Source organism: Drosophila busckii, chromosome 3L (genome assembly GCF_011750605.1).
Source record: "Drosophila busckii strain San Diego stock center, stock number 13000-0081.31 chromosome 3L, ASM1175060v1, whole genome shotgun sequence".
NCBI lineage: Eukaryota > Metazoa > Arthropoda > Insecta > Diptera > Drosophilidae > Drosophila > Drosophila busckii.
The window spans coordinates 15,323,764-15,350,870 of NC_046606.1; the positions used below are offsets into that span (position 1 = coordinate 15,323,764).

At 41.0% G+C, this 27,107-nt stretch overlaps 1 protein-coding gene across 1 annotated transcript; it reads right to left on the reverse strand.

Annotated features, from left to right (window-relative positions):
• Nucleotides 1-2,757: 2,757 nt before the first annotated feature.
• Nucleotides 2,758-27,107, reverse strand: LOC108600350 (frizzled-2). Its single transcript, XM_017987874.2, has 3 exons — nt 26,535-27,107; nt 17,411-17,472; nt 2,758-6,240 (listed from the first exon to the last, which is right to left on the reverse strand). The coding sequence occupies exon 3, from the start codon at nt 6,063-6,065 to the stop codon at nt 3,954-3,956; it is 2,112 nt and encodes a 703-aa protein (XP_017843363.2). The 5' UTR covers nt 6,066-6,240; nt 17,411-17,472; nt 26,535-27,107; the 3' UTR covers nt 2,758-3,953.

A 27,107-nucleotide genomic window follows, 5' to 3' on the forward strand; every position in this document is an offset into this window, starting at 1 on the left:
CAACTTTAATTTGTCGACTTGTTATATTTGTATATACTGTATAATACTTCAATTTGTAAATGATGAGTTCGTTTCTTAACTCGTTTTTGCAAAAATTTGTAAACAGTCCCAGCTCCTTCTCCTCAGTTATCCTTCTAATTCCAAAAGAACATTCATTTGCAACGGCGAAATGTTAAAGAAATGTTAAATTTGGACACATATGCTAAAGAAATTTTAAATTTGGGCACAGGTCCATTATTGTTCATATGGGCAAAAAAAGATCGTTTGTTTAGCAATGAAAAAATGTTGCATACTTTAGGATGAATAAATTAAGCAAAAGCACGTTAGTCTGGACAACAACCTATAGTGCTGACATACCCAAAGCAAAATGTGTAATTATTTAAAGAGCATTAAATTTTTTTATACAATTAACATATTTCAAGCAATTTTTGTAATTTTCAGAAGTGTTAGTCGTGGCTTTAACTGCGAAGTAACTTTACAACTGCACCTAACAGTTTATTTGTATTGACCATAAAAATCATCAATTGAAGTTAAATGCTTTGCCCATTGTCCATTTCCATTGTTTGGCCGCGTCAGGCCTCATTCATAGTAACGACCTATTTCCATTAACCTGAGCTTTCGAATTCTCATGCCCCGTAAACAGTAAACAAAATGAAGCTTTTTATATTGTTAGATTTTTATTTTAAATGGTTTCCTTTTGTCAATTACAAATGTATTTAATATTATTTGCTTCAGTTGTTGTATGTTGCTGTTTAATTTTTGTATATGGTTGTTTTGTTGGATATCGCATTTGTGCCATAGAAATCGTTTTAATAATTTTCAACGTTTGTGTGTGTGTGTGTGTGTGTGTTTTTTTGTTTTGCTATTTAACTGCCTTTTGATTTTTCTGTTTATTTTCTTTTATATTAAAATTGTTTTTAATTTGTAAATAAAATAATGTCTGCATTATTCATATTGTTTAAAGTATTTAATGCATTTTCACTGCGATTCATTAAATATATAAATATGCATTGTATATATATATATAATATTACTTTATGCTCTTTGTTTTTTCTTTTCAAATTACATTTCACAAAATACAATTCACAACTACACTTGACGTCAAGTTTACGGTTAGTGTAACTTCAACTATTCCATTATCAATCACCCAGCTATTGCCATGTTCAACCATTTAAACCGAAAATACTTAATGAAATATTTTATAAATTTTAATTTTAAGTTTTTTTCGTTGGAAAAAAATTAAAAAATCGTATACATTCGCAAATTGCCATTAATTTTTTGGTTTACTTTTCTTTTTCATTTTCATTTTAGATTTAGGTAAAATAAATTTTCAATCACATAAATTAACATAAAAATTTCATTTCGTTTTTTCGTTTCGTCTTTACATTTCACTTGGTTTTCTCATTTACGTATATTCGTTACACATTTTAGCCTTTAATAAGTATATTTTATAATTATGCATTATGATAAAAGCGTTTGCTATTTACGCTCAAAACTAAAGTTTTAAAAAATTGCCACCAAAATGCTGGGACTTTCTGGCAGTGTCCTGGCATTTTATTAGCCAACTAAATGCTACTGGCTATTATTTTTTTTGTTTAATTTTATATTTATTTTCATTCCAATTAAGCTTATTAACAACATCAAATAGTACGCGTATTTTTTCGTATTTTTTTGGTTTTTAAATATTTTTTTTTAGTCTATATGTATGTATGCATATATATTAACCATTGTACGTTATGTAGAGAAATTTGCTAATTAATGTTTAAGTTTTGGTTTTAGTTTGTTCTTTTGTTTGCTTAACTTGGAGAGCTTCGTTTTTATGATACGTATAAGTGTTGTTGGTTCCTAATAAGCATTTATCAACAGATTTAATGGAATAGATAATTGGCAAATAAAACATTAACTGCAAACAACTGAAATAACTCAAAATTATAACTTACTTCATGTCATGCTAAATACGAAACTTAAAAGAGTAAGAAAATAAAAACAAAACTCATAGTATAATGTAGATTTTTATAAAATTTTTATTACAATTTTTGCATATTTATTTAGTTTTTTTTTGTTTGTTGTTTTGCTTTGATTTTTTGTTGGTTTCTGTTGTATAGAAATAGTTATATAGTTGCTAAAACATTATACACATAGTTGCTATATTATGTTTAATAATATTTCGTTTTAATTTATGTATGCGTATGTGAAATTGGTTTTTATTTTTAAAATGCCAACAGTTAAATTGTTGTTTATCTGCCCATACATACGAGTACTTATGCATAATTTTGTAAATATTAAATTTAAATACAATAGTTTTTAATGCTTGATATATTTATATATAATATATATTATTTGTTTTTGTTTATCAACTAACATTACACAATTAATACTCTTAACTTCAAAAATGTGTTGCTTTTTACAATTATATAAATGCACATATAAAAAAAAGCCCAGCAGTTGGCAATTTTTATCAGTTTATTGTGTTTTCTTTTTTGTATAGCGGGAAATGGATTTCGTAAAAAATTAAATTCAATGTTTGAGCTTAAATGCAGCGTTTGTTTGCCCGAGTCGCTGAAATGCAAAAATTTGTATATATTTTTTTGTAAATTTGATTTGATTTTCTTTTGCGTAAAGTTAAGTTTAGGATTGTTAAGTTACATAAACAAACATAAATCGATTGTTTAAAAACTAAGCGCGTTTTGAGAAATATTTACATAAAATAGTAGTGCTGGATAATGCCTAAAGTAAGTTTTAAATAATTTACAAATGTTTTGTTTTTGCCTTTGCTTCTTCTTCTTCTTTTTTTGTTTGTTTAGCAACACTGTGCGCTCGCTTTGCTCTCTCCGGCGACAACCTTAAAAATCGCATTGCGAATTCGAAAGCGTGTGTATGTATGTGTGTGTGTTTATGCTATTTTTAGATTTAAACGTTAGTTGTATTTAATTTCAAAATATATATATGTATATATGGCTCGTGGCTCTGACTTGGCAGTGTGGGTTGGGGGCAGAATGTTTTCACTTTTCATCTCGCTCTGCTTGATTTATCTCCTGATTTTAAATGTATTTATTTAATTTTATTTATCGTTTATCGTTTTATTCGCTCAGTCTATTTCGTTGAAGAAAGTAAATGGTACGAACCCAAGATTTGTTTTTTATTATTGTTTATCAGCCAGAACTAAATGGCCACAAAATTAAAAGTGCGCTGGGTATTTCTTGTTGTTGTTGCTACTCAACTGAGACGTTTCCTTGCTCCCAAGCTCTAACTCCGCGCTCCTGATCTCATCACTGCTTCACTGCTGGCTGTGGCTGCTTGTCTCTGATATATGCTTCAAAGGTTTCTTCTTCTTTGGACTAGATTGTTATAGGCAAAATGGTTTTAAAATCTGTTTTGCGCTTTTCACTAAACAAACTACAGCTACAAAAATTAATATGGCGTTGCTTACAAAAACCTCTGAGTAGATTATGGAACAGCTAGAGAGAGAGAGAGACAGAGAAGAGTCTGATAAAGAGAGAGAGAGAGAGAGAGAGAGATGGTTTAAGTGTCTGTCTGTGTGTGTGTGATTGCTCCTAGAGCTGACTGAAACTGCTCGTTGAGACCCAATGCGCCGTGTCCGGGCGTACCATTAACTATATGGGACCATAATCGCTCAATGCTTGCCCGGGATGTTGAGAACCCGGCCCGCCGGGCAATGTAACCACCACAGAGACGGCGCGCGAATCTGCCGTCCCCGTATTCTGACCAACTCCGCCCACACCGCCGTTGCCATTAACGTTGCCGTAAACATTGGCGTTGGGTACGCCATTGGCGCCGCCAATGCCTCCACCTCCTTGTAATAAGCTGCCAGGAGGAGCTCCCATGCCACCGCCGACCGTACTATTGCTCATGCCCGCCGTGCTCATCAGTGTGCCATGACCGCCCAGCACGCTGCCGCCACCCATGGTTGAAGCTCCTCCTGACTCTCCATGTCATACATGACTCGCCGCCGGCTGCTTGAGAACGTGGTGGTGCAGATGGTGGTGGCTGGTGGAAGCCACCGAAGCACCGCCCGCCTGTGTGTAGGGCGTGGCCAGCAGCGAGCCCGCCGCCGAGCCCACGGGCATGCCCATGCCGGAGCCGGCATAGGGATGTGGGATGGGCGGACGCTGCTTGATGAGCGCCTGGTTGGCGCCAGTGCGATCCGGTGCGCCGAAGAGACGCCGCCAGAAGCGACGCCAGCTCTCGAGCGTCTTGCCCGACCAGATCCACACGCCCGACGTAATGCCCACGGCCAGAGCCATAAAGTATTTGAGCATCAGCACGGAGTAGAGCGGCTTCTTGCCGGGACCCTTGACCTGGGCGCAGGGACAGGCCAGCGCCTTGATCCAGTCCTCAAAGTAGGCCGCCTCATACAAATAGCAGCCAATGACAATGGTGGCGGGCACTGTGTAGAGTACGGAGAAGATGCCAATGCGTATCATGAGCTTCTCGAGCTTGTCCGCCTTGACGCCGGCGCCGACGCCGCCTTGCTGCTTGATGACCGACCGGATGCGGAAGAGCGAGACAAAGCCCGCCATGAGGAAGGTGGTGCCGATGACCAGGTAGACAAAGAGTGGCGCCAGCACAAAGGTCTTCAGATGATCCGGATTGAGATTGCCCACATAGCAGATGCCCAGTATGGGATCGCCGTCGACGGCGGAGAGCAGCAGCACGGCCACGGACTGGACTGTGGGTATGAGCCAGGCGGCCAGGTGGAAGTACTGCGAGTGCTTGGTGATGGCTTCATTGCCCCACTTGAGTCCGGCGGCCAGGAACCAGGTGAAGCTGAGTATGACCCACCAGATGGAGGAGGCCATGCCAAAGAAGTAGGTGAGCAGAAAGACCAGGGTGCAGGAGTGGGGACCGGTGGAGCTCTCGCGCAGCAGGCGTCCGTCGCAGGCGATCTCCTCGTTCTGGAGGAAGTTGCGCGAGAGGTAGCCCACGGCCACCATGAAGTAGCAGGCGGAGAGGAAGACGATGGGACGCTCGGGGTACTTAAAGCGCTCGGTGTCGATGATGAACGTGGTGAGCGTCATGAGCGTGCTGCAGAAGCAGAGGCCCGACCAGAGCGCGATCCACAGGCCGGCGAAGTCCTTTTCGTCGTTGGTGAAGAACGGACCCTTGCAGGGTATGGCGCAGTTTTGCACGCCGGCGATCCTTTGCACAGTGAGGTTCATGTACCACGGATGGTGCATGGACATGGGCGACTGTTGCATGAGCTGCTCCTTCCCCAGGACGATCAGCGGCGAGCGGCACGAGCAGCTGCACTCCCTTCCGCTTCCCTTTTCTCCTAGGGAATTTTGACAGTTTTTTGAATTTTTGCCCTTGCACTTGGTGGTACCAGAAGTACCAGAGCCACCACCAGCGCCGCCACCACCGCTGCTGCCGCCCTTGCGCTTGCCACCAGCTCCCGAGCCAGAGCCGCTACCTCCACTGCCGCCCGACGAGCCGCTGCCCGAATCCGTGTACGATGGCTGCTCCATGCAGAGATTCTCGGGATCCCCATGCACCGGCAGATGCTCGCAGGCCATGCGCTCCGGCCATTCGAAGCTGTACTGCTGCATGATGGGCGCACAGCCGGAGCGAGCGCGTTCGCAGACGCTGCGGCAGACGGGCAGGGGCTTGTGGTAATCCTCCAGGCAGATGGGGGTATACATGCTGCACAGGAAGAACTTGAGATCGGGCGAGCACTTGATTTCGACCAGCGGCCAGAACTGGTGAACCTCCAGACCCGCCTCGTCCTGCGTCTCGTGGTTCATTTCGTTGGGAAACGAGGTCATGTTGTAGCCAATGCCACGGCACATGGGTATCGTGATCTCCTCGCAGCGTGAGTTCGGATCCTTGGGTATGGCCGGCACGCCATAGCCCGGCGCCGGACTCACCTCCATCGAGTGCGAGCCCATGCCGCCCATGCCCATGTGACCACCGACTCCGCCGCCATTGTCCGTCATATGCTGTGAGCTGTCCGCCCGCACGCTGACCAGGCAGAGCAGCGTGCCGCTGAAGATCAGGCTGAGCAGCATGGCTGGAGTTCGTCGTCTTCGCGTATGATGCTCTCGCATTTTGTATGTGTGTATGTTGATTTAAGAGTTGCTCGGAGAGAAAGAGAGAAAGAGACTTTTCTTCAATTCACTTTCTGATTTTGTTCACTGATTTTATGGGTGAAGCTGTGTGCTTGGAATTCAATGAATCTCCTCAGCGTCAAATTGTCCTCAATTGACTAACGGCGTGGCCTAACTGCAAAGAAAAGACAAGGAAAAGGATAACATTAGTCAAAAGTTCTAAATAGAAAAAAAATAGAATAAAAAACTTATGAAATCCAAAAGGAATTTCATCAATTGCATTGTAAGATTAATGATGGGAAAAATTTAGTTTAAGTTGGGAGTTTGCTTTAGAACCCATTATAAAATATTTAGCATATCCTACTTCGAACTAGAAGCAAATAGTAGTTTCTATCTTAATTTTAACCTTAGATCTTATTAGAACTAAATCTCTTTTATCCCTAACGATGTGTTCACTGCCCCAACTGCAGAGTAACTAAAAATGGGTTTTAAATTTTCCAGCGCATCGAGCTGTAAGTTGTTGATTTATAAGGCAAAGAAAAGTGTAACTCATGGCTGAGTTGAGCTGAGCTGAGCTGATGAGGCGTCGACAAGTTGTAGCAAGTGCGCTTTCCTGTGTGCAACCCTCGCTCGAGTGTGGCAAGCTTCATTTGTTTCAATTGAAGCGACTTCGACATGTCAGATGTCAACCCTTGCGCCAATATTTGCTGACGCGACAGGCAATGGGCAGTGGACAATGGGCTGCTGGATGTGGAATGGACCGCTGGGCAGCTGGGAAGTGAAAAATTGGTAAACTGTCAGCTTGGGCACTATAACTGCTGACCAAGTGGCGCATCAATCAAAATCAGTGATTTTTATTAAATTTGACGGCGTCTGCTGGTCGCGCAGCTCTTGATCAAAGTGTTTGCTCAGCAGCAAAAAAGGAAAGGGTGTGAATAAATGGCAGCCCAAGGGGCAGAGTCAGAGGCTGCTGCTGGAGCTGGTTTTAATTCAAGACAATTGCTCACTTGACGCGTGAAACAAATGCCATCATTTTGTTGTGTGGCATGCAACGCGCTTGTAGCTTGCAGCAGCAGCAGCACCTTGTGGAAACTGTGTCAGCCGCAGATATCAATAACAACATTCTGTGGTTCACACACAGCAACTGAGGCGAATATTGACAGCTGCGGCTGCTGCCCAGACCCAGGGGCAGGACTACTGATCTGTAAGAGAAAAGTGAAGGGCGCACGCTTAGGCCCAGCTGACACTCAATACAAGTGGCAAGAGCAAGTGTCAAATGATACATGCAACTTGCATATTTGTGGCTTTTGCTGCATGCCACAAACAAGTGAAAATTCTCTGTTTTAAGCTTTTAAAGCCAAGAGACTGTCAACGCCAGCTGCAAATAGCTCAAGTCCTCTTAGGTCCTGGGCATTGTTTTTCAAAAACTAAATGACATTTTAATTAATAACATTTTGTGCGGCGTGTCAACTACATAACCCCACCCACTCAACAGCACTCGAGTGCTTTTGGGGGTGTTGCTGTTGCTGTTGCTGTTGAGTGCTGCCCGCCTGCCTGAAACATTTTTCGTGTAAAATTGTTTGCCGAGCACTTTGAAATAATTAAGTAAATAAAGCTCACACCAAATGCGGGATACAACATGAAATTACTTTGCCTGCCTGCCTGACACTACAAATAGTTTATGCTTATAGTTGGAAATATGATATCTCAGTGTGGGTGTTTGGAAATAATAAAGCAATGCAGCAATTTATGCATACCCAAGATCGTTGCTCAAGCTGACTGAGCGATTGAGTGACGATGCGGATTAGAAAGAAGTCAAACTTATGTCTATTCCATTTCCTGCTTTACTAATTGAAACTAAGCAGAATAATATAGAATGTAATTACAGTAAGTCTTGAGCATTAGAAGATAAAGCAAAATATATTTAACTCGCTCAATTGTTTACTCGTTGCATTGATTATTAAATGCAGCTTAAGCTGATATGATATATTATTATAAATAATTTTGTTATTTTTAATTCGCTTATTTTGATTCCAATATCAAGTTTTCAACATATTCGCTCAACTGCGCACTCGTTTGCTCTATAGCATTCGCTGCTCGCTCGTTTCATTGCTTACTCGCTGCATGGCAATTGCTTACTCGCTCAATCATCCTGTCAACTTTGCAGCACAATAATTAAGTATTTTTTTTGCTATAGAGAAATAGTTTAATCAGTGGCTGGCGAACCATTTAAGACAATCCAGTTTTTCATGCAGCAACTAAACCAAGTGAAAATCAGTTCTGCTGCGCTGGCAACAACATGAACAACAACAACAACAACAACAACAACATTTCACCAATATATATATAATATAAATATATATACAATTATATATGTTGCGTACATATGTTATACACCATTTAAATACGAAACGTGACCAAAATGAGCGACAAGTCTAATGAAAAAACGTAACGCAGACAAAAACAAAAACAGAAACAGAAAGAGGAAAACTACATGAATAAATGTATAGGGTACATATGTGTAGTAAAAACACTTATACGGCATGGCCTAAAAACAAGACTAGCAACAACAACAACAGCAACAAGACGCCCTTATTATGCCTCTTGCTGTTACTGTGGCTGCTACAGTGTCAAGTGGCAGGCATTAGGCATCAGAGTTCGAGTTTGAGCTTGGGATTGGAATTGGGATTGCGCTTGAAATTGGGTTTGGGTTTGGGCTTGGGCATAGGTAAGGCGCAACTAACACTAATGCCGGGCGGCCATGTGGGTAAATGGCTTGGAAATAATAGCAAACGTGCCTCGGCGCAAAACAAGAAAAAACTACGAACATAAATATTATTTTTAATAGAGAGAAGAGCAGAGAAGAGAAGAAGAAAATGTCTCAAGTGGACGAGAGTGGGAAAGCGGTAGCCTCTGTGCTTATGTTTGGTTTCGTCTTGGCCTCGATCGACACTCGTCGTCGGACAACGTCTCAGTGGATGTTTGTTTAGTGATTTGTTATTTCTGTTTGTGCGCGCTGCTCGACTAAAAATGCGACTCATATTGTTTATTTAATTGTTAACAAGCGTGCAAAGTCTCGCTAACAAATTATTATGAAGCGCTCGCCGCTTCATTGTAATGCATTTTTGCAAATCATGCAGAGCACCAAGCCCCAGCCCAGCCACAACTCGAATGAGAATGAGAATGAGATGTTGTCTAGAATTTCCAACAAAATCACGCTGCCAACAAGTCTCAACGATGTATGCGCAAGCTCGAGAGGCTCAGAGGAGGCCCAGCCTGGCCATATTTATTCAAGACTTTACAGACACAGCGCAGTCGCATAGAAGAAATCAAGATCGAAGACTGAGGACTGAGCACTGAAGACGGGCCAGAGACTGAAGCTATGCGTGAGTTGCGTGCGTGGCAAAGCGACTGTAAATTGGTGAATGGCTGCGCTTCAATGCATTAAAGCGACCAGCAGCAGAGTCAGCAGAGCCAGCAGCAGCGGAAGCTGTGACCAAAGTTGGCAGCCAGAGAGGCAACTTTACTGTTTTAATTAAACAAACAAGGCGCAGGCGCAGCCAAGTAGCAAAAAGACAAGCGAACATGTGCATAAACATAAAATGGCAAACAGCCAGCTAAAGAGCAGACAGATCCAGATACAGATACAGCAGGTACAGTTGACACCTGCTGCTGGTGACTGCTGCTGGCCGCAAATCTGAGAAAGTTGATGAAAGTTTAAAGTGAACTTAAATTCAATAACTGCAAGCAAAAGAGCCACAGCGCTAATCGATACATTATCGTCTGGCATCATTGATGGCAATCAATCTAAACGTCAGTCAAAAGGCCTTTTGAGTTTGCTGAATGCCAATTGAAGTGCCCACGGAGCTGGAGCCCAAGCTGGAGCTGGGAGCCTCCTCACGGAAAAACTTGCCAAGCCACAAAGCACTTAAACTTTTCTATGGAACGCAGCTGCACAAAGAAGCGTTGAAGCAGCAACAGCAGCAACAGCAACAGCAGCAGCAACAACAACAAATGCATGGCGGGTGCTCAGGTGCAATCGTCGTCGTCGGCGCTGAACCCCAAATAAAAATAAAAATAAATTGAAAATAAGAAATATATAAAACAAAACGAGATTTACGCAAAGTTACAGTAGTTGGGAGTTGGTATTGGTATTGGAGTTGGAGTTGGAGTTGGCCTTGGCTGCTGCTGCAGAAAGTCAACCGCGAAAATCATATTGAAAAAAACTCGCTCCCAAAAGGGAAAAGGTAAACAAAAGCCATTAGGAAGCGGGTAGGAGGGTGCAAAACTGTTTGAATGTCGGCGAGCATCAAAAAAAAAAAAAATAAATAAAAAGGCGCGTGTAGCGGGTGCAAAAATAAAAACAGTTTGTTGACTGTGTTCAGTGGGGGGGAGGGAGCGGGTGCGGTGCAAACGCAAAACTTTAGCTCGACCACGTCGACCCCTCGACCACCCGCTACGCTTCACCTTTGGGCACGAGTGCGCAAAGTCAATGCAGACAAGTTCCATGACCTTACAGAGGAAATAAATACACTGAAGCAACAGCCGCTGCAACTCAAAAGGGGGTGGGGGTGAATGAGTGGGGGGTGCGCACAATTTGGCGCCGCTTTTGACAACAAACGTCAAAACGTAATAAACAGGCAACTGGCTTAAGAATTTTGCACTCGCAATGTGCGCGCCCCATTAAAATCATTTGACATTTAAATGCGCTTTTGCCTTTGCCGGCCGCTAGAGAGCGCCACCGCCTGCTTAGAGAGTTTTTCCTCTCAAGCCCCTTTGAAGTTCTTTAGCAAATGCAAATGTGTGTGTGTGTGTGTGCTGCGTTGTTACTTTGTGCTTTGGCTGGATAAATTGTATAAGTAGAGAGTGCGCCCTCTAGCGGCGGTTAAGCTGCATTTGCAACTGTTTAACTAAAGCCTGTTGTTACTTTACAATTAAATTTTAATTAAGTGGATTTCGCTCTTTTCCAAGTTAGCATTAGTCTCTCTCCCTCTCTGTCTCGCTCTCTCTTTCTCTTTGGGTCTCTGGGGACAGCGCATTTGAGGTTTACGTAATGAATTATGCATTAAAGCAAATGCATAAATGTTTTGTCGTTGAGGAAGTTAAGGGAAATTGTAACAACAACAAATGATTTGCAATACTTTTCAGACTGCGACACACACAAATTTCTGCTGCTTGTATCCTCCCCCGTGCGGAACAAAGTCCTTTTAGCCACCAGAACAGGACAGGGTGGATTTCTTTTCGTCGCTGTCGTTCCACTTTGCTATTATTAAATTTTTGTTTGTCGCTGCAGCGCGCAGCTCGCAGCTCTTCGGGGGCTAAATGACACCGCAGAAAAAAAGAAAAAGGACAAAACCGAGAGGCGTTGAGTGTGTTATTTTCGCATGAATTTGCAGCAAGTGAGGGAAGCAACAAAAACATGAAAATAAAATTAAATTTTCGATTTCTTTTGCTAAAAACAAAACCAAGTTAAAAGGCAGGCAGCAAAATTGTGCTAATAACAAAACAAGCGCTGCAGCTGCAATAACTAGAGCTGAGGTTGAGGTTGAGTTGAGAGGGTGGACAGGGTTGTCACCCCACCGCTACGGCTAGGGTAGTTGAGTAAATACAAAAGCGTGTTAAGTGTCGCTAAAAAGGCAAAGCGTGTCCGCTCTTCTCTCTCTCTCATTCTGCGGTTCTCTCTCTCTCACACTCTTCCATTTGCTGTTCAGATTTATTTGCCCATGAGCAGGCGTTTTTTTTATTTTGACAGCTGAGCCTCGTCGCAAAGTATTTTCTCTCTCATATGCATTTTGTCATTTCATTCGTTTGCTCATTTCTGCAGTTTGCCATTTTAGCATTGCATACTTATGAGACACTTGCAACATGGAAAAAATAAACAATAAACAACCCACAATGACACACATAAAATTCTCTGAGATTATTGTTCTGACTCCAAAGGGTTAAAGCGCATTAAGTTCAGTAAATTATACAGCTTTATATATTTCAGATTTTTATACATCAAAGTGTAGTTTCCTCTTTGTGCTTAAATTTAGAATATTCAAATGTAATCAAAATATCACTTTAAAATACATAAACTCACACATTTCAACACTTTAATATTTTATACACATTTTTTTTGGGAAGTTTACTGCGTAATTGAATGCAATAAAATTGTTAACAATTTGTTTGTATTTGTCGACATGGTGTGCAATGGTTTTATTATTATTATGATTATAATTTTTTATTTACAACCACAAACAATTTTTTATTGCCATTTTAGTGGCACGACAATTTTATTTTATTATATGATTTACATACAGCCGGCAAACATTTTATGGCTAATTTGTTGCTGCCACACACACACACAAGCACACATGCATATATTTATTATGTTGCTCTTTTTAGAATTTTATGCCGATGTCATAATTGAATCGTAAAATGCAAGCGCGTGTAATTGAATTCAAACTCTAAAGTGGAAAAAACAAATTTGAAAATTTGTCAGTTGCAGTTGTACGGCCTAACGGTGAGGCTAAAATGCAGTTACAGTTGACATTGACATAGAAAAACGATTACAGCACTCACTCACTATGCGGGTTTTAATGTGCGGCTATAAAAAACTAACAAGCGTCGAGACAACTTTTTATGTCTAAGCGGAGGTGTTGGTCGCGCTCTTCAAATGAAAAACTGCTTAGCATACGAGTGTAAGTTATAGTTACACCATTCAACAGGGTTCGGGTTCACACTTTCCACTTTATGCAGGTATCTAACATTATAAAGTGAAATATATATAAACTGCAACATAAAATGTGAAGCGAGGATGTTGCTCGACGTTGTTGTTGCTGCTTTTATTGTTGTTGTGTGTGTGTGTGACAAAATGGCGCTGACTTGTTTAATTAATGTGACAATGTCTGTCTGTCTGTCTAGCTGCCTCATTTAATTGCTTTGCTTTTAGCTTTAGTTTGATTTGTAGCTTTGCTTGCTTAAAAATTCTTTGACGCTGGCGCTTATTAATTGTTTATTATTTAAGCTGCAACATTGTGTGGCATTTGCGTGTGGCAAGCAACATGGCATAAATTGAGGCACTTAACTGCATGCCAAACAATTCATATGCCAAATATTTGGCTTTGCTTAGTGCGTATTTACTTAAGCAGCTTGACTTTCAATTTCATGCACAGAGTTTGAGTTTGACGTCTCGATGTCTGGTTTATATTTCAATGCAATAAATTTGTCGCCGCACACACACACACACATACGCACACATTGTCTCTAACTATCGCGCTCGCTCTCGCTCTGGCTGTAATATTACGCATACGCCCTGCGGGCAACTGTTGTGCGCTTCTGGGTGGTGGCTAGGGCTGGCTTCCTGTCATTGATTTTTATATGTTTGACTGCCCGTTTGTCGTTGTGCTTTCTTGTTTAGCATTGTATTATTTTTCCTTGGTATTTAATGGTATTTCTAGCGTGGTTTATTTCTTGGCATGCGTGCAAGTCGCTCCAGAGCGATAAACAGTCCCAGTCCCAGTCCCAGTCTCTCGCTCTTACTCTCGCTTGGCGCTTAAGTTTTCAGTTAATGGCTTTTAATGGTCTTTTGTGTGTGTGTGCGTGTGTGTGTTGCTGTTTGTTTGTTTGTTGGCTGTCTGCTTGAAATCTTGTATAAATATCAAAATCAATTAGTTGCGTAAATGCTTGACAATCAATACAAAATATTTGGCTCTGCGGCGCTTTAAAATCACATTTTGGTCTCCTCAAATACAAATTGAACACCCTGGCTATGAGTTTTCTGGCCTAATCCAAAATGCATAGCCAATGGCCCCACACAAAATATGAATTTCAATTTGTTAGAGCGCGTCGGGCGATCCACTTGAGTGTTGCTTTCGAGGAATTTCAATGAGGCTTATAATTTATGGCGCTGGGGCTAATCGACAAAATTGACCATAGCAATAATTTGCATGCATGTGTTTCAAGTTTGGTCAAATCACATAAAAATACAAAAACAAACAAAAACAGAAATAGAAATAGCAATAGCAATACAAATGCCGTTGAAAGCAGAGAAAACAAGTTACGACGACGACTGCGACTACTACTGGCAATCTAATCGATAAGCGTCGAGCCACGAACATATATCACTCAATATCAATATCAATATCAGCAGCAACAGAAAAATTATAAGAATTTATAGCAATTGCTTAATTGAAACTGAAAGCCATAACAACGGGCAGGCGAGCCGAGCGGAGCATTTAAATTTATGGAAAGCTGCAACTAAAAGAAAATCATAAATAAATCGCCTGCTTATCGCAGCACGCGCTGCTCCCAAATCAAAATCAAAGTCAAAAAGCCGCCCGTTGGCAGCAAATATTAGAAAACACACACAGCAGCGGGAGCAGCGGCAGCAGCAGTGTTGCGAACAGTGTTGGTTAACAGTCGATGGCATCATAAATATTTTTATTGTCTATCATAAAGTTAGTGAAATAAAAAGTGCAATCGAGCGACTGTTGTCGACAGTTTCACGCCTAACTCAGCGTACTTAGCATAGCTTGTCTCTCTCAATCGCTTGCTGTCTCGCTCTCGCTTTGTTTATGCCACACATGTTACGCCTACGCCTATAAAGAAATCAAAACCTGCAACAGCCCGTAGCGCCTGCATTGTGTCTGCCTCAGTCGCTGTCTCTGCCTCTGTCTGTGGCATTTGCTTTTTCTCTTTCCACATTTGCTAGCCATATGTGGTAGAAATGCTAATGGCAAGCGCATGGAGAGCGACTCCTACCTGGGTCTGGGCATGGGCATGGCTGCTATTTTTATATACCAAACGTTTGCATTTTACATATTTTGTTGTCGTTGCTGCTGCTGCTGCTGCTGCTGCTGCTGCTGACGCTGCCTGGGCGCATGTCAATCAAAAAATTATGCGCAGGTTTTCAGACAAAATATGCGAGTGAGCTCGGGCTGGGCCAACAGGAAGTGCAGCTGCTCAGCAAGTTGCTTAAATGTAATTTAACTTAAGTTGCTTAGTTTTTATGGCTTTGTTAGTTTGTAAGCTTTTTGACTCATCGATGCGTTAAATAAACAGAACAGCAGCCAAATGAAAATGAGAGCCAAAGCAATGAACTCTACGCCTGCAATTGCAATTGCAACAGCAGCAGCAACAGCAACTGCAGCAACCCAAAAGCAGACACAACCCACGCAGATGCTGGGATGCTGTGGCTGGAGCTGGGGCAGGCTGCCTGCAATCAACGCACTTGTTCCTCTTGCTTGTTATTGTTGTAAACTATTTATGCATTTCGAAGTTTATTTGAAACACGCCAGGCGAACTCATCTCTGTATTTGTGTGTGTGCCCAAAGAATTTCATTTCATGTTATTTCAAATGTTGTTTTCCTCTGTTGCCACTTGCAACGTCTCAGTTGCTGCTGCCTCAGTTTGTTGATTTTATGTACTGATTTTCCTGCTTCACTTGGCCTCTGCCTTCGACTCTGAGTCGGGGCTGGGGCTGGGGCTGGGGCGTGTCTGCCCAGCGGCCACATATGGTCACCTTTATTTGCTGCGAGACGAGGCGCAGCAGAGGTGCGAACGCTGCCCAAATAATTTATGCGTTTTCCTACAGTTTTGGTTTATTTTTTCAAGCGCATTTCAACAGCTAAAGCAATCAGCCAATGCCGCTGGGGGGCGGAAGCAGCAGCAGCAGCAGCAGCGGCAGCGTCAGGGGATGTTGAAAGTTCTTGCGCTGACTCGACGGGTGGCTTGAATCGCTAAACACAATGCCCAAAAAAAAAAATAAAATGTTAACTCTTGCGCACCGACTTTTGTTTAGATTAAGTTATATATATAACTAAAACTGAAGACTAACTAAGCTTTAAGGCGGGCAGCACATTTAACTGTTGTGTGTGTCGCTTATTGTCAATTAATGCCAGGTAATGGTCGCACCAGTTGTCATATATATAACATATATAATCTCAACTGTTGTAATGACAGCACTGGGACGACCTGGAGGCTGCGAACTGTGCAAATAAATTAAACTAATTATGTCTATTATGTAGTTGAGCATAAGAACTAAAGTCTAATTTAGTTTTATTACACAGCAAACTCACATTAAAGTTTATAGTTGCAGTTAGTATTTTTTTTACAGCCACACCCTGCATGCCATGGGGCCATGCCACGCCCACTTAGCCCACTACTGCAACGGCATACGTAAAATTCTAATTGCTTAACTCATGAGCCGCATAAACAAATAGACACAAGCAAAATGAAAACAAAAAATTATGGAAATATATTTTTGAACATTGATTGACTGCTCGACATGCAACGTGATCAATTCAATTGTGAGACAGGGGGGTGATGGGGAGTACACGATTATAATTCAATTAACAGTCTGTCTTAGCTGAGGCTGCCACATGCTGTGGCATTAAGTTCGCTGCCAAGCGGCATGTTAAGCATATTTAATTAATTAATTTTCGTTTCTCGTTTTTGTTTGGTTTTGGATACAAATGTAATGTGTTTACCCAAGCGCTTGTGAAAATATGTTTTGTATTTTAATTGCGAGAATTTATTTCTCGCTAAACAGTCGAATACTAAATGAAATTGAAGCGAACCGAAGCTACGCTACGCAGTTTTGTTTTGCCAAAGGATAAATTGCAATGCATTAAAGCAGACGCTGCTAAACTGATGAAGATGCCACAAGACAGAGAGAGGGAGAGAGAGAGAGAGAGAGAGGGAGTAGTGAATGCCTTGGCACTCAACTGTCGGCAAGCAGAAAGAAGTCAACAGCTCGTTAACGTTAAAGTGGCAAAAGATATGCAACAGACCTCAGCTCAGGGCTCGCAGCCCAGAGAGCGAGCAGGCTCGAGACTTTAGACTGACTGACTGACTGACTGTTTGTTGCTGCTGTTAGCCTTTGCAACAAGTTCGCGTCTGCATTGCGTTGTGGCTGCGCCCACGGCTACAGTTGTTGCCACACGAATCCGGCTTGCAACACACACAGGCAACAGCAACAACAGCAGCGTTTATATTTCTTTTTTTCATCATCATTTTCTTGCCGTTGCTTTGAAGAGGCAAAATTGGCGTTGAAAAGTATCTGACAATGACGTCCGAGAGGACTTTGCCACATGGTCAATTGCACTGCGAGGCGAGTCGAGGCGAGTCGAGTCGAGTCGAGCCATTGCTCATGCTCTCGACTCTAGACTGAGAAACTGAGCGCAATGAAGTAGCCAAAGGCCAAAGCCAGGCCGACGCTTTGGCAAAGGTCAAGTTTTTGGTAACTGGTTGCTGCTTGGCTGTGTGGCATGCAACATGACAGCATGTTGATGGCTTTGCATGCTGTTTGGACAGCTTTAAGTGCTGCGCCTCAAAATTAAGTTCGCTCTCACACAACTCACCATTTTTTCCATTCCGTTTATGCTCAGTTATGGCGACATGGAGAATTCCGTTGGGTTCGGTGCTGCAAAGAGACAGAGGAAAGATTTAAATGTTTAGCTACATTTTTAATTAGCAATATATATAATTAAGACAGCTTAATTATGTAATGGGCATAAAAAGTTAATGTAGTCCGCTTATCCTTTTTCTACTCCAAGCTGATTTATGTGCCAAGCAGCAAACGACATTATTTACAGTCAACCAAGGGTTAAGCTGCCAACTGTACATAAGTCAAGTGTTGGGCGGCGACTACAATGAAATAAATATAAAAGAAAGCAGCAAGGACAGAAAGAAAGCGAGCGAGCGAACAGACTAAGCTAAGCTGCCTAAATTTGTGGCTTTGAGTTATGTGGCCGCCGCCTAGGCAAATATTTTAATATGTAGCTAATGAATGCGTCAGTTGTTGTTGTTGTTGTTGTCGTGGGGTTATGCGGGGGTTAAGGCAAGTACAGATAAAGACAATTGTACTAGTAGTAGCTTTAATAGAATTGAGTAGCAGTCGCGCTGCCACTTCAAAAGCAACGACTGTGTAAATAGGCCCAAGGGCTAAGTACAGATAAAGACAATTGTACTAGTAGTAGCTTTAATAGAATTGAGTAGCAGTCGCGCTGCCACTTCAAAAGCAACGACTGTGTAAATAGGCCCAAGGGCTGGGGCTGGGGCTCATTTTTTGGACTAGTTTAATCACGCCATGGGATTAAGGGCAGAACGCCGACCGAGCGACCGACCTACAGATGATGATGAAGAAGTTGCGTGTTGCAAGCACAAGATACAGCGCCGAGTGGCAGCAGCAGCAACAACGTTTACAATTTAATTAACTTTTTGTTCTTTTATTTCCTAGGTAAAGACGCGCCGTTGTTTCTTGTTTGCTCTGACTCCGACTCTGGCTCTTGCTATTGTTGTTGTATTTGCTTTAACGGCACTCTTTGTCTATATAATGCAAGTTTAATCAGCGCGCGACAAAAATAAGATACAGCTACACTTGCGAGAGCAGAGGTTGCCACTTGCGCAGCGATAAGTGCCACAGACCCACTGGTTGCGCCGCTGCCTTTGATTTGCTTCCTCCGTCTCAATTTGCCAAGGTGTAATCTCCAGTGTAACTACGCCCGATAACCTTAAGCAAACCCAACAACAGCAACAACAAACAGCTTTGCTGACAATTTTTTAATTATAAAGCGCTTTGTGCGTTTGTTTAATTAAAAAAAATGTATGAATTATTGCGCATTGTTTTAATATTAACCAGCGATAGTCTCGACTGCGGGGCATTTGTTGTTAAAAAAACTTTATGACTGCATTTTGCTAACATAATTGCAAACAAGTGTTGTTGCGATTGTATCTACACTGCTCGAAATAAATAAGAATATACAAAATGTTATTAATTAAATTCCATTTTGTTTTGTTTGCTGATTGTGCAGATTGTTGGCCTTGTTGGGTTGTCGATTAATTGAAAACAAGTGTTGTTTTTTTTTTTTTATATATTATTTTCATGGCTGATTGCTTAATGCGAAGCTGATTAGTGCTACACTGGAAGAAATAGTCGCGTCGAAAGGATCTGCGAGTTGCGTTGATGTTTTATTTTTAATTCTTAGGCTATTGTTGCTAAATTTGATTACAAAAAACGCTTTAAATTATATAAATAATTTTATAAAAATAAAACTAATAAATTAGCTTTATTAGTTTTTAATATATAAGCGCTCAACCCACAAAATGTTAGGCGTATACTTAATATTGTAAATTAAACTTCAATTTGAACTGAATTTACAGCGTCTCATGTAGTCGGCTGCGCCCCACTTCTTCTTCAATTTGAAACTGAATTTACAGCGTCTCATGCTGTCGGCTGCGTCCCACTGTTCACTTCTTTTAATATTTTGGCTAGAAAGCGCTTTGCCTGTTTAGATGAATGTTCCAATGAAATTTGACATATGCGCATAGTTTATAGATTATGATCACACATTGTCATATAATCATATAGACAGACGGTCGGACAGACACACATTCATATGTATGTATTTAATTTTTGGTTTTGTTAGAAGCGTTTCAAGGCTTGGCTACAAATCAAAATTCTCAGAAATAACAGAATTCGAATTCGAATTCAAATTGAAAGCCGCACACAAAACAAAAATGAAGAGCCAGCGATATTTCAAAAGAAATTCAAGCAACCTGCTGGCAAAAGCTCAGATTTTAGCCAAAGATCTTATAGATTGGGGCTGAGAACTTGTGTGCGCTTTGCTAATTAAATGGGCAGGCAGAGTCAAAGTCAAGTCGCGTCATGTGGCAGGCCAATTAATTAAGCGCATTATTTATGGCTAAATGTTGCGGGAGAGCGAGACAGACAGACAGACAGACAGACAGAGAGACATAGAGTTTGTCAATAAACAAAATGATGCTCATTTCGAAAAACGAAACAGCAAAAAGTATCAGTTACCAAATGTTTAATTTATGACATTTGCAAAAATTTATGACTAAAAATTAAAATGCTCAACGCGCAGACGACAATGAATATGTATTGTCTGCTCTCTCGCTCGCACTCGCTCTTTGTCTCAGTCTGCAGTGTATCTTCGAAATTGAAATTCCAATGAATAATGCCCAAGGAGTCGAGGCTGAGACTGAGACTGAGGCAGAAACAACAACAAATAGTTGCAGGAAGCGACAGTCAGACCGGGCGCAGACCTTAAACAAACACAAATTAATTATGTTTCGAATGCTGTATGCGAGTGAAAGATACATTTTGTACAGATACAGATACAGCTACAGCTACAGCAAAGATGCTGCGCTTGAAGAATGAAACAACAACAAGCAAAAACAAGAGAATAAAATTGTATGCGTCTGTTTATAAGAAAAATATGTTGCTTTTGTTTTTTTTGTACTTGTTGTTTGTTTTAAACGCGCTTCCTTTACGCACAGCTGTAGCTACACGAATGTATCTGTATCTGCATCTTCAAATGTATCTGTATCTGTTAACTGCATGCAAGGCAGAGATGCGTATCTGTTGCGCCTTTGGCTGCGCAGCTTGTACTACTTTTTGCTATTTTTGGTGCATAATTCAAATTAATTTGCCTCAGCTGCAAAACATAGACCGAGATACTTTTGGCTGCCCGTGCGCATTTATGAATTATAAGCAACAACAAGAAGAACAACAAGAGAAAACTCCTTAGGCTGCAACAATTTTCATTTTTAATTAGCTTGACATTTTCTTGTTCTCTCTGTTGGTTTCTTCTTTTGGCCTCTTGCCTGAACTTTAGTCTGTCAGTCTGCGGTTATTTCTCCTTTTTTTTCTATCATCATCTATATCCAGCTACAACAGCCGTAGATTGATACTTCAAGTTCATTAAGTTGCAAGTTGCACTGTGGCAATATGCACAAAAGGCAACGCTGCTGCTCTTGCTGCTGTCTGCTTGCAAATCAGTCGGCGGGGCACGCTTGGGTAGAAATTAAACTGATGCCTAGACGTCTTGAAATCGATTCGAATCTGCGACTGCTGATTCCAACTCGACTCGATCTGAATTTCTTAAACTTCAAGCACATCTATATATATATATTATAGTGTATTATATATACTGAAGTCCGCTGCCTTTTTGCAACTGCGTGTGACTTGCGCTTGTCGTAACTGATTTCAAGGAAACTCAACGAAAGCGCATAAAACAAATAAAAGCAACAGATTTGTATTTTTGTTTTTAATTAAACGCATGCTAAGTATTTGTGCTCAATTTCAACTCAAGTTGACATTGGCATTTAACAAAGTAATTTCCATTTAAAATTTTCACTTGTTTTGTGACAATTTCCCGCATGTTTTAGTTTTTCTTATAACCCAAATTAACACCTAGACGCTACAATTCCGGCTAAGCCTAAAAACAAATAAGAGAGGGAGTGAGAGAGAGTGAGAGAGAGAGAGTGAGCGAGAGCGCAGCATAAGTCAAACTCTCTAACAAGGTGTCAGTTGCTCGTAGTAGCTGCTAAATGAATTAGAGAAACTGCCTGCCATAAATATACACACACTGCTTAGAGTGGGGGCAGAGGGGGGGGGGGCACCCACATGTCGTTGCTGCTGCTGTTGGATTTATTACTGACACTTTCGGTTTTTCCCATTCATTTAAATGCAAATTGCTCAACTAGGCGTATGCTCAATATTTGCACCAACAATTAGCATATGAAATATATATTTAAAAATAAATAAAGAAAGCGGCGCGTAAATGTTTAGAACATATGCATGTGTTATTGCTTAATAAAGCGCACAAAACATTGCCACGTTGTTTAGTAGATTTGATTTTAGAGTTTAGGAACCCCCAAACCCCGACCCGCCCCCAGCGCTGCGCCCTTTTCTGTTCATAGGGGCGCCCTGGCTATAAGTGAGCGTAATTTTCTAGTTGATTTCTGACGCTCATAAATCATCATCAGTTCTACAGCGCTGCGCCATGATAGCGTCAACAAGCGACGTGTTTGTAGCTCGTTGTTGAATTGTTGTTGTTGTTGTTGCTGCTGTTGAGTTGTTGTTGTCGCTAGTCGTCGCTTTAGTTTTATAGAATTTATCTGCACACACAAGTGGCAGCAGACTTGGTGACACAGTTAACAACAGCAACAAGTTTTTGGGTTCTTTTAATATTTGTTCGTTTGTACGCTTTGCTTTTTTTTCGTTTCGTTTAGATTGATGTATCTGTCAGATACGTTTGGTGAAAAATTGATAGCTTGTTGTATGTTTAACCAAAAGCGATGCATAATAAATGTTTCTCGATAAACAATAACACATAAAATTTATTAAGCCATACGCAGTGCCTTTGTGGCCGCATTAAAATAGCAAAAATTCCACTTTGATTTTCAGCTTATTGTAATGCAGATTCGAAGACCCAAAGTCGCATTCATTGTAATAAGCTCAGCTTTTGCTTTGCAAACATAAATAAAGACATAAATGCCATTAAAATGCCATTTGACGCCTTATTATTGGGCAAAGATAAACTTAGCTTTTTGTTTCTAAACAGAAAAACCAACAACTATTTGCAGAGTCTCAAAATATTGTTGGCCTGGCCTGGCCAAGGGCGCACATCAAAGAGCAGCGCAATTTCCAAAGCTCAGCTGGGCGCTGAGTTGGCTAATTGCTGTTGGCCAGGCCAAACGAGACGAGAGTCATAAATTTAAAATCAACCTAATAGCCGGCAAACAAAAATTATTCAAATAATGTGAAAAACAAACAAACGCGAGGCTCAAAGGCAGAGAGAGAGAGAGAGGGGGAAAATCAAAACACAAAATTATGATTGCACTAATCATGTCAAATTGATTTTCGGTGCGGCATGCGGCATGCCGCAACCGCAGAGACCCCAAAACAAAACCTGGCTTACAGCATTTTGTTGCTGTTGTTACTGTTCGAGCCCGCGGCCAGGCGGGAGCTAATGATATGAGGCCCAGACAGCCACGAAGTAAAAGCAACAAAAAATATTGAAGGAGCTGCAAAATAAATCAAACAAACGACGAGAGGCAACAACAGCAGCAACAACAACAGCAACAACATCAAGACAATTTGATGAATTGCAGCACACGGGCTTGTTGACTTGGCCAGTTCTAGTTGATGAACGATGCCCGAGCCTCATTCAGAGTCTCTCTCTACCTTTAGTTTAATAAAAAATTAATCAATATGCTGCGGCTGCTTGTTTAAACAACATACACTGCTCGATAGTCAGTGGGCGAGGGAGAGGGGGCGGTGGTTGAATGCCTAAAGAAATGGTTTTATAATTATGAGGGTCGCGTTTCGGGTTGACTCAAAATTATTGGCTGTCCAACTCTCGTTGAGCCCTCAGCGCGTAACTTGCGCTTGTTTGTCCCAAAGACAATTGCTCATGCTCAATAATTAGAGAGAGAGACAGAGAGAGAGGGAGAACCTAAAGGTAGGTAATATAAGATAATTCCGGGCGTGCCAGTTACACATGCAATTGCGGTTCTCGATCGTGGCATTAGTTACAGCTGCAACTAACAAGGCGAGGCGCCTCTCCCATCCAAACCAAATACTTCTGACTAGATCAATTTTCTTGTTGATGGTGACGAGCAATTTTTATTTGAAATCAATATGAGCGCAGGCAATGCAAATAATTTTATATAGAAAATAATGTTTAAATATTTAGCTTCAGCTGAAGTAATTAAAAAATGCAATATTAATGGAATTTTTTTAAAATGAGGCCTTTTTACAATGGCCAAATAGTTTGCCTGATTTAATCTTTAGTATATAATTTGAAAATAAATCCAAAGAATATTACGTTGGAATATTTGTACACCTTTTAAAAGAAAGTACAAGCGGAACAAATAGAATAAATTTCCATGTGGGGTTTTGGCACGAGTTCATAGCTAGGAAACCTCTATTTGCATTACTAACCCTTCGTAATAAATTTTAACATTTTGTTTGTTTTGCAAGAAATGCCCGTAAATAGTCTGTAAATCACCACCAAATAGCTTACCGCGAACTAGTTACCATAGAGTCACGTTAGGAAGTACCCAAGCAGGCAAAAGTATTATAAATAATTTAAGCATGGCCAACCTCAAGCTCAACCTTTTGCTTTTTTCTATTAAACGTTTGTCAAGAGTCTCACACTGTCGGTGGCGCCCAGTTCTATTTCCCAATTTCTTACAATTAAATATTTAAAAAGCCTAATTTATTTTCAAGTTTCAACTAATTTGGCGCATATTAATACTTTGTTTAAGAAAATATAAATAAACTTTTTCTATAAAAAACTAAAATTTATGTTATACTTATCTAAACCAAGGCTAAGCGTTCAGCTCAGCGTTCAGCTCGAGTTTCACATTTAGTCTGTAGCTTGTTATAGAAACTTGATCACTTTTTTTTAGTATTGCGTATACGTACGTCATACATATTATGATCGTTGGCTTTGGCGCCGCAGCTGACAGCTGAGCTGAGCTGTGTGCTAAGCGCACGAAATTGTTAAACAGGATGACAGCTTAACTCCGGAGACAAGTCAACTTGTCGCCTGTCGATCAACTTGACTAACTGAATGACTGACTGGCTGACTATTGTCAATAAATTTTTTATAGCCATTGCTAAAAAGCAAGCGAAAAAAACAAGATAATCCGCACAATTAAGCGGGCGACACCCAAAAGCGACAACGACATCCACATCGAGAGACTACGACGCGAAAGAAAAAAAACGTCAAGAGCAGAGCCACAAATTTATAGTTTGTCTTGGGCTATAAAACAGAAGAGCCCAGCGGACAAAAACATAATTTATGAGCGTACCGGAGCAGGTAGAAAGGAACGTTTGTAAAACGATCACCTGTTCGAGGAGCAAATGCCAAAAGAGCGCAGAGTGCAAAGATGAAGAGCAGAAGGAGGAGGAAGAAACAAAAAAAAAACTGCGGGCGGTACTAAAACAGCAAGAGACAGATGACAAAGTCAAGCAGAGACAGAGGCAGAGACAGAGAGGGAGAGAGTTGAGTGTCGCAACAGCAGGGTGTCCACTGTACAGGCAACACGCTAACCTCGATCCTTGTGCCTGACAATGCGCAATATTTCGAATTGCAATGTGCGGGCTAAGCGCAAAAAAAGGAAAAATAACAGAAAGCGGCACCGCATGGTGTCCGGACTGGAGTCAGTCTGACCAGCAGGTCGAGCGTTCTCTCTTGTATGTAAATTGATATTTTTTTTAGTCACCTTTTGCATTTTCGACTTCCTTAGCTTAGCCTTGAGCGCGACTGTCGTTATTTTGTATTTAACTGAAATTTAATGAAATCATTTTGTGTTTTAGGTTTTTATAGTCGAGTGAGAGCGCGTCTTCCAGGCTGTTGACCAAATGACTTGTGGTCTAATAAAAGTTGCCTCGTAAAATAAAAGACAAAACCAAATGAACTGAAAATAAAATATTAACGAGCTGATCCTCGAATCGGAGTCGGAATCGAACCTGTTGCAGCCAAACATGAAAAAGGTGTCACGTTACGCATAATTTATGACCAGACCAGACCAGACCAGACCACAAGACCCATAATTTGGTGCCCCAAACTGTTGCACACACACGCAATGCCAAGAAAAAATTGTCGCTGAGCATTTGAAACTCTGACATGCAATCGCTTTATCTCATTATCTCTAATCCTCATCTTGTCTACGCTATACACATGAGAAGGCCTCCAACTGGCATTCAGATCCAAGATTAATTACACTCTCCTTCTAACTTCAGCTACAGGTGTGTGTGGCCCTCGTTTGCCAACTTCAGTTGGCCCCAATTTGGCTCCACCCCACTCCGTTTCCAGCAGCTCGTCAAGTAGTCGTTTTGGTAGTCGCTACTTTGACAACAAATAAATGAAATAATGTTCATCGGGCTGCCACGCACATTCAGAGATAAGATTTCAGTTCTAGTTTCAGTTTCTGTTTCAGTCTTCTTCTATTTTTTGACAGCAATATTGATTGAACGAAAAAGAACGAAATACAAATCGAACTACCGCTGCTGCAATTTTTGGCTTCTCTTCCACTCTTTTTCTCTGTTGAGTAAACAAAGCGAACGGGCGAACGGGAGAACGGGAAAATAGAGGTGAGCAACAGTCGGCTCGGCACGGTAGGTAGAAAATCGAACGAACACCGAAAACAAAAATAAACGCAGAGATAAGAGTGGCTACCAAAAAAAAAAAAAGAATAACAAACAACTATAAGTTATAAATATCACAAAATGTTTAACTGTATGAGAGAGAAATATTCGCTTTGATTAAATCTAGTTATAGTTAATGTAAAGCAAGCCAACTTAGCCAGACAGACAGATAAACTAAACTATGTTTATCAATCGAAAGTCTGCAATTGTCGCAACGACTTTTTAATCATAAATTGTTGCAAAAGTTATTTAAAAAAGCTTAAAGTTTATTGATTGACTGACACGTTTTAGATTTCCAGGCATATTTCAATTGAAAATCATTTGAGTGTAAAGTGACGTTTGCTTTAGCAACAATTCCATTGATTGACATAGTTTAAGTTACAATTTCAGTTTCAATTCAATCAATTGAACAGTTGCTCAAGTCGCTTAACAAGTTGCCATTTATAGTGGTGCGTAAATAATATTAAATATGCAAGAGACGTGTGTGTTGAGGGGGTGGTGGGAAGGGGTGAACATACCTGCTAGCTTATTTATTTGTTTGCAAGTCCCCACAGGGCGTGGGGAAAAATCTGGTAATTAAAAACCGCCGTGCAACTGTCAGAGTTAATCCAATTTCACGTTTGTTTAAACGACAGACACAACACCTTTACACACACGGACACACACACATATGCAACACACTCGCTTGTGGAAAGTTGCAGCTGCAGCAACTCATAGACAGACAGTTTGATGTTTGGTTTGGTGTGCGCCTTCGCCTTCGAGTAATTTGATTTTATTTTTGTACAGATTTTTTAATTAAAATTTCATGTAGTGCCAAAATTACTGTCGACTTATCTGACAGATACACACGCACACACACAAACTCGCGTATATGATTGTGTGTGTGTGTGTGTGTGGGGGGGGGCACTAATAAGTATGTTCAACTATGCGTTTAGGTGTCGGGCTCAAGTAGACAGGCGACAGACTGAAGGAGGCGATCGAGCGAGCGCCAAACCAAAATCCAATTTTTCCGTTGACTCGTTGTCGTTGTCATCGATCACCGCGAGATCAGGCAATAGCAACAATAACAAGCGGCAAATCTTGTTTTTTAT

What these genes read in the sequence shown, in the direction of transcription:
- LOC108600350 (XM_017987874.2), bottom strand. Translation starts at nt 6,065, where the DNA reads ATGCGAGAGCATCATACGCGAAGACGACGAACTCCAGCCATGCTGCTC.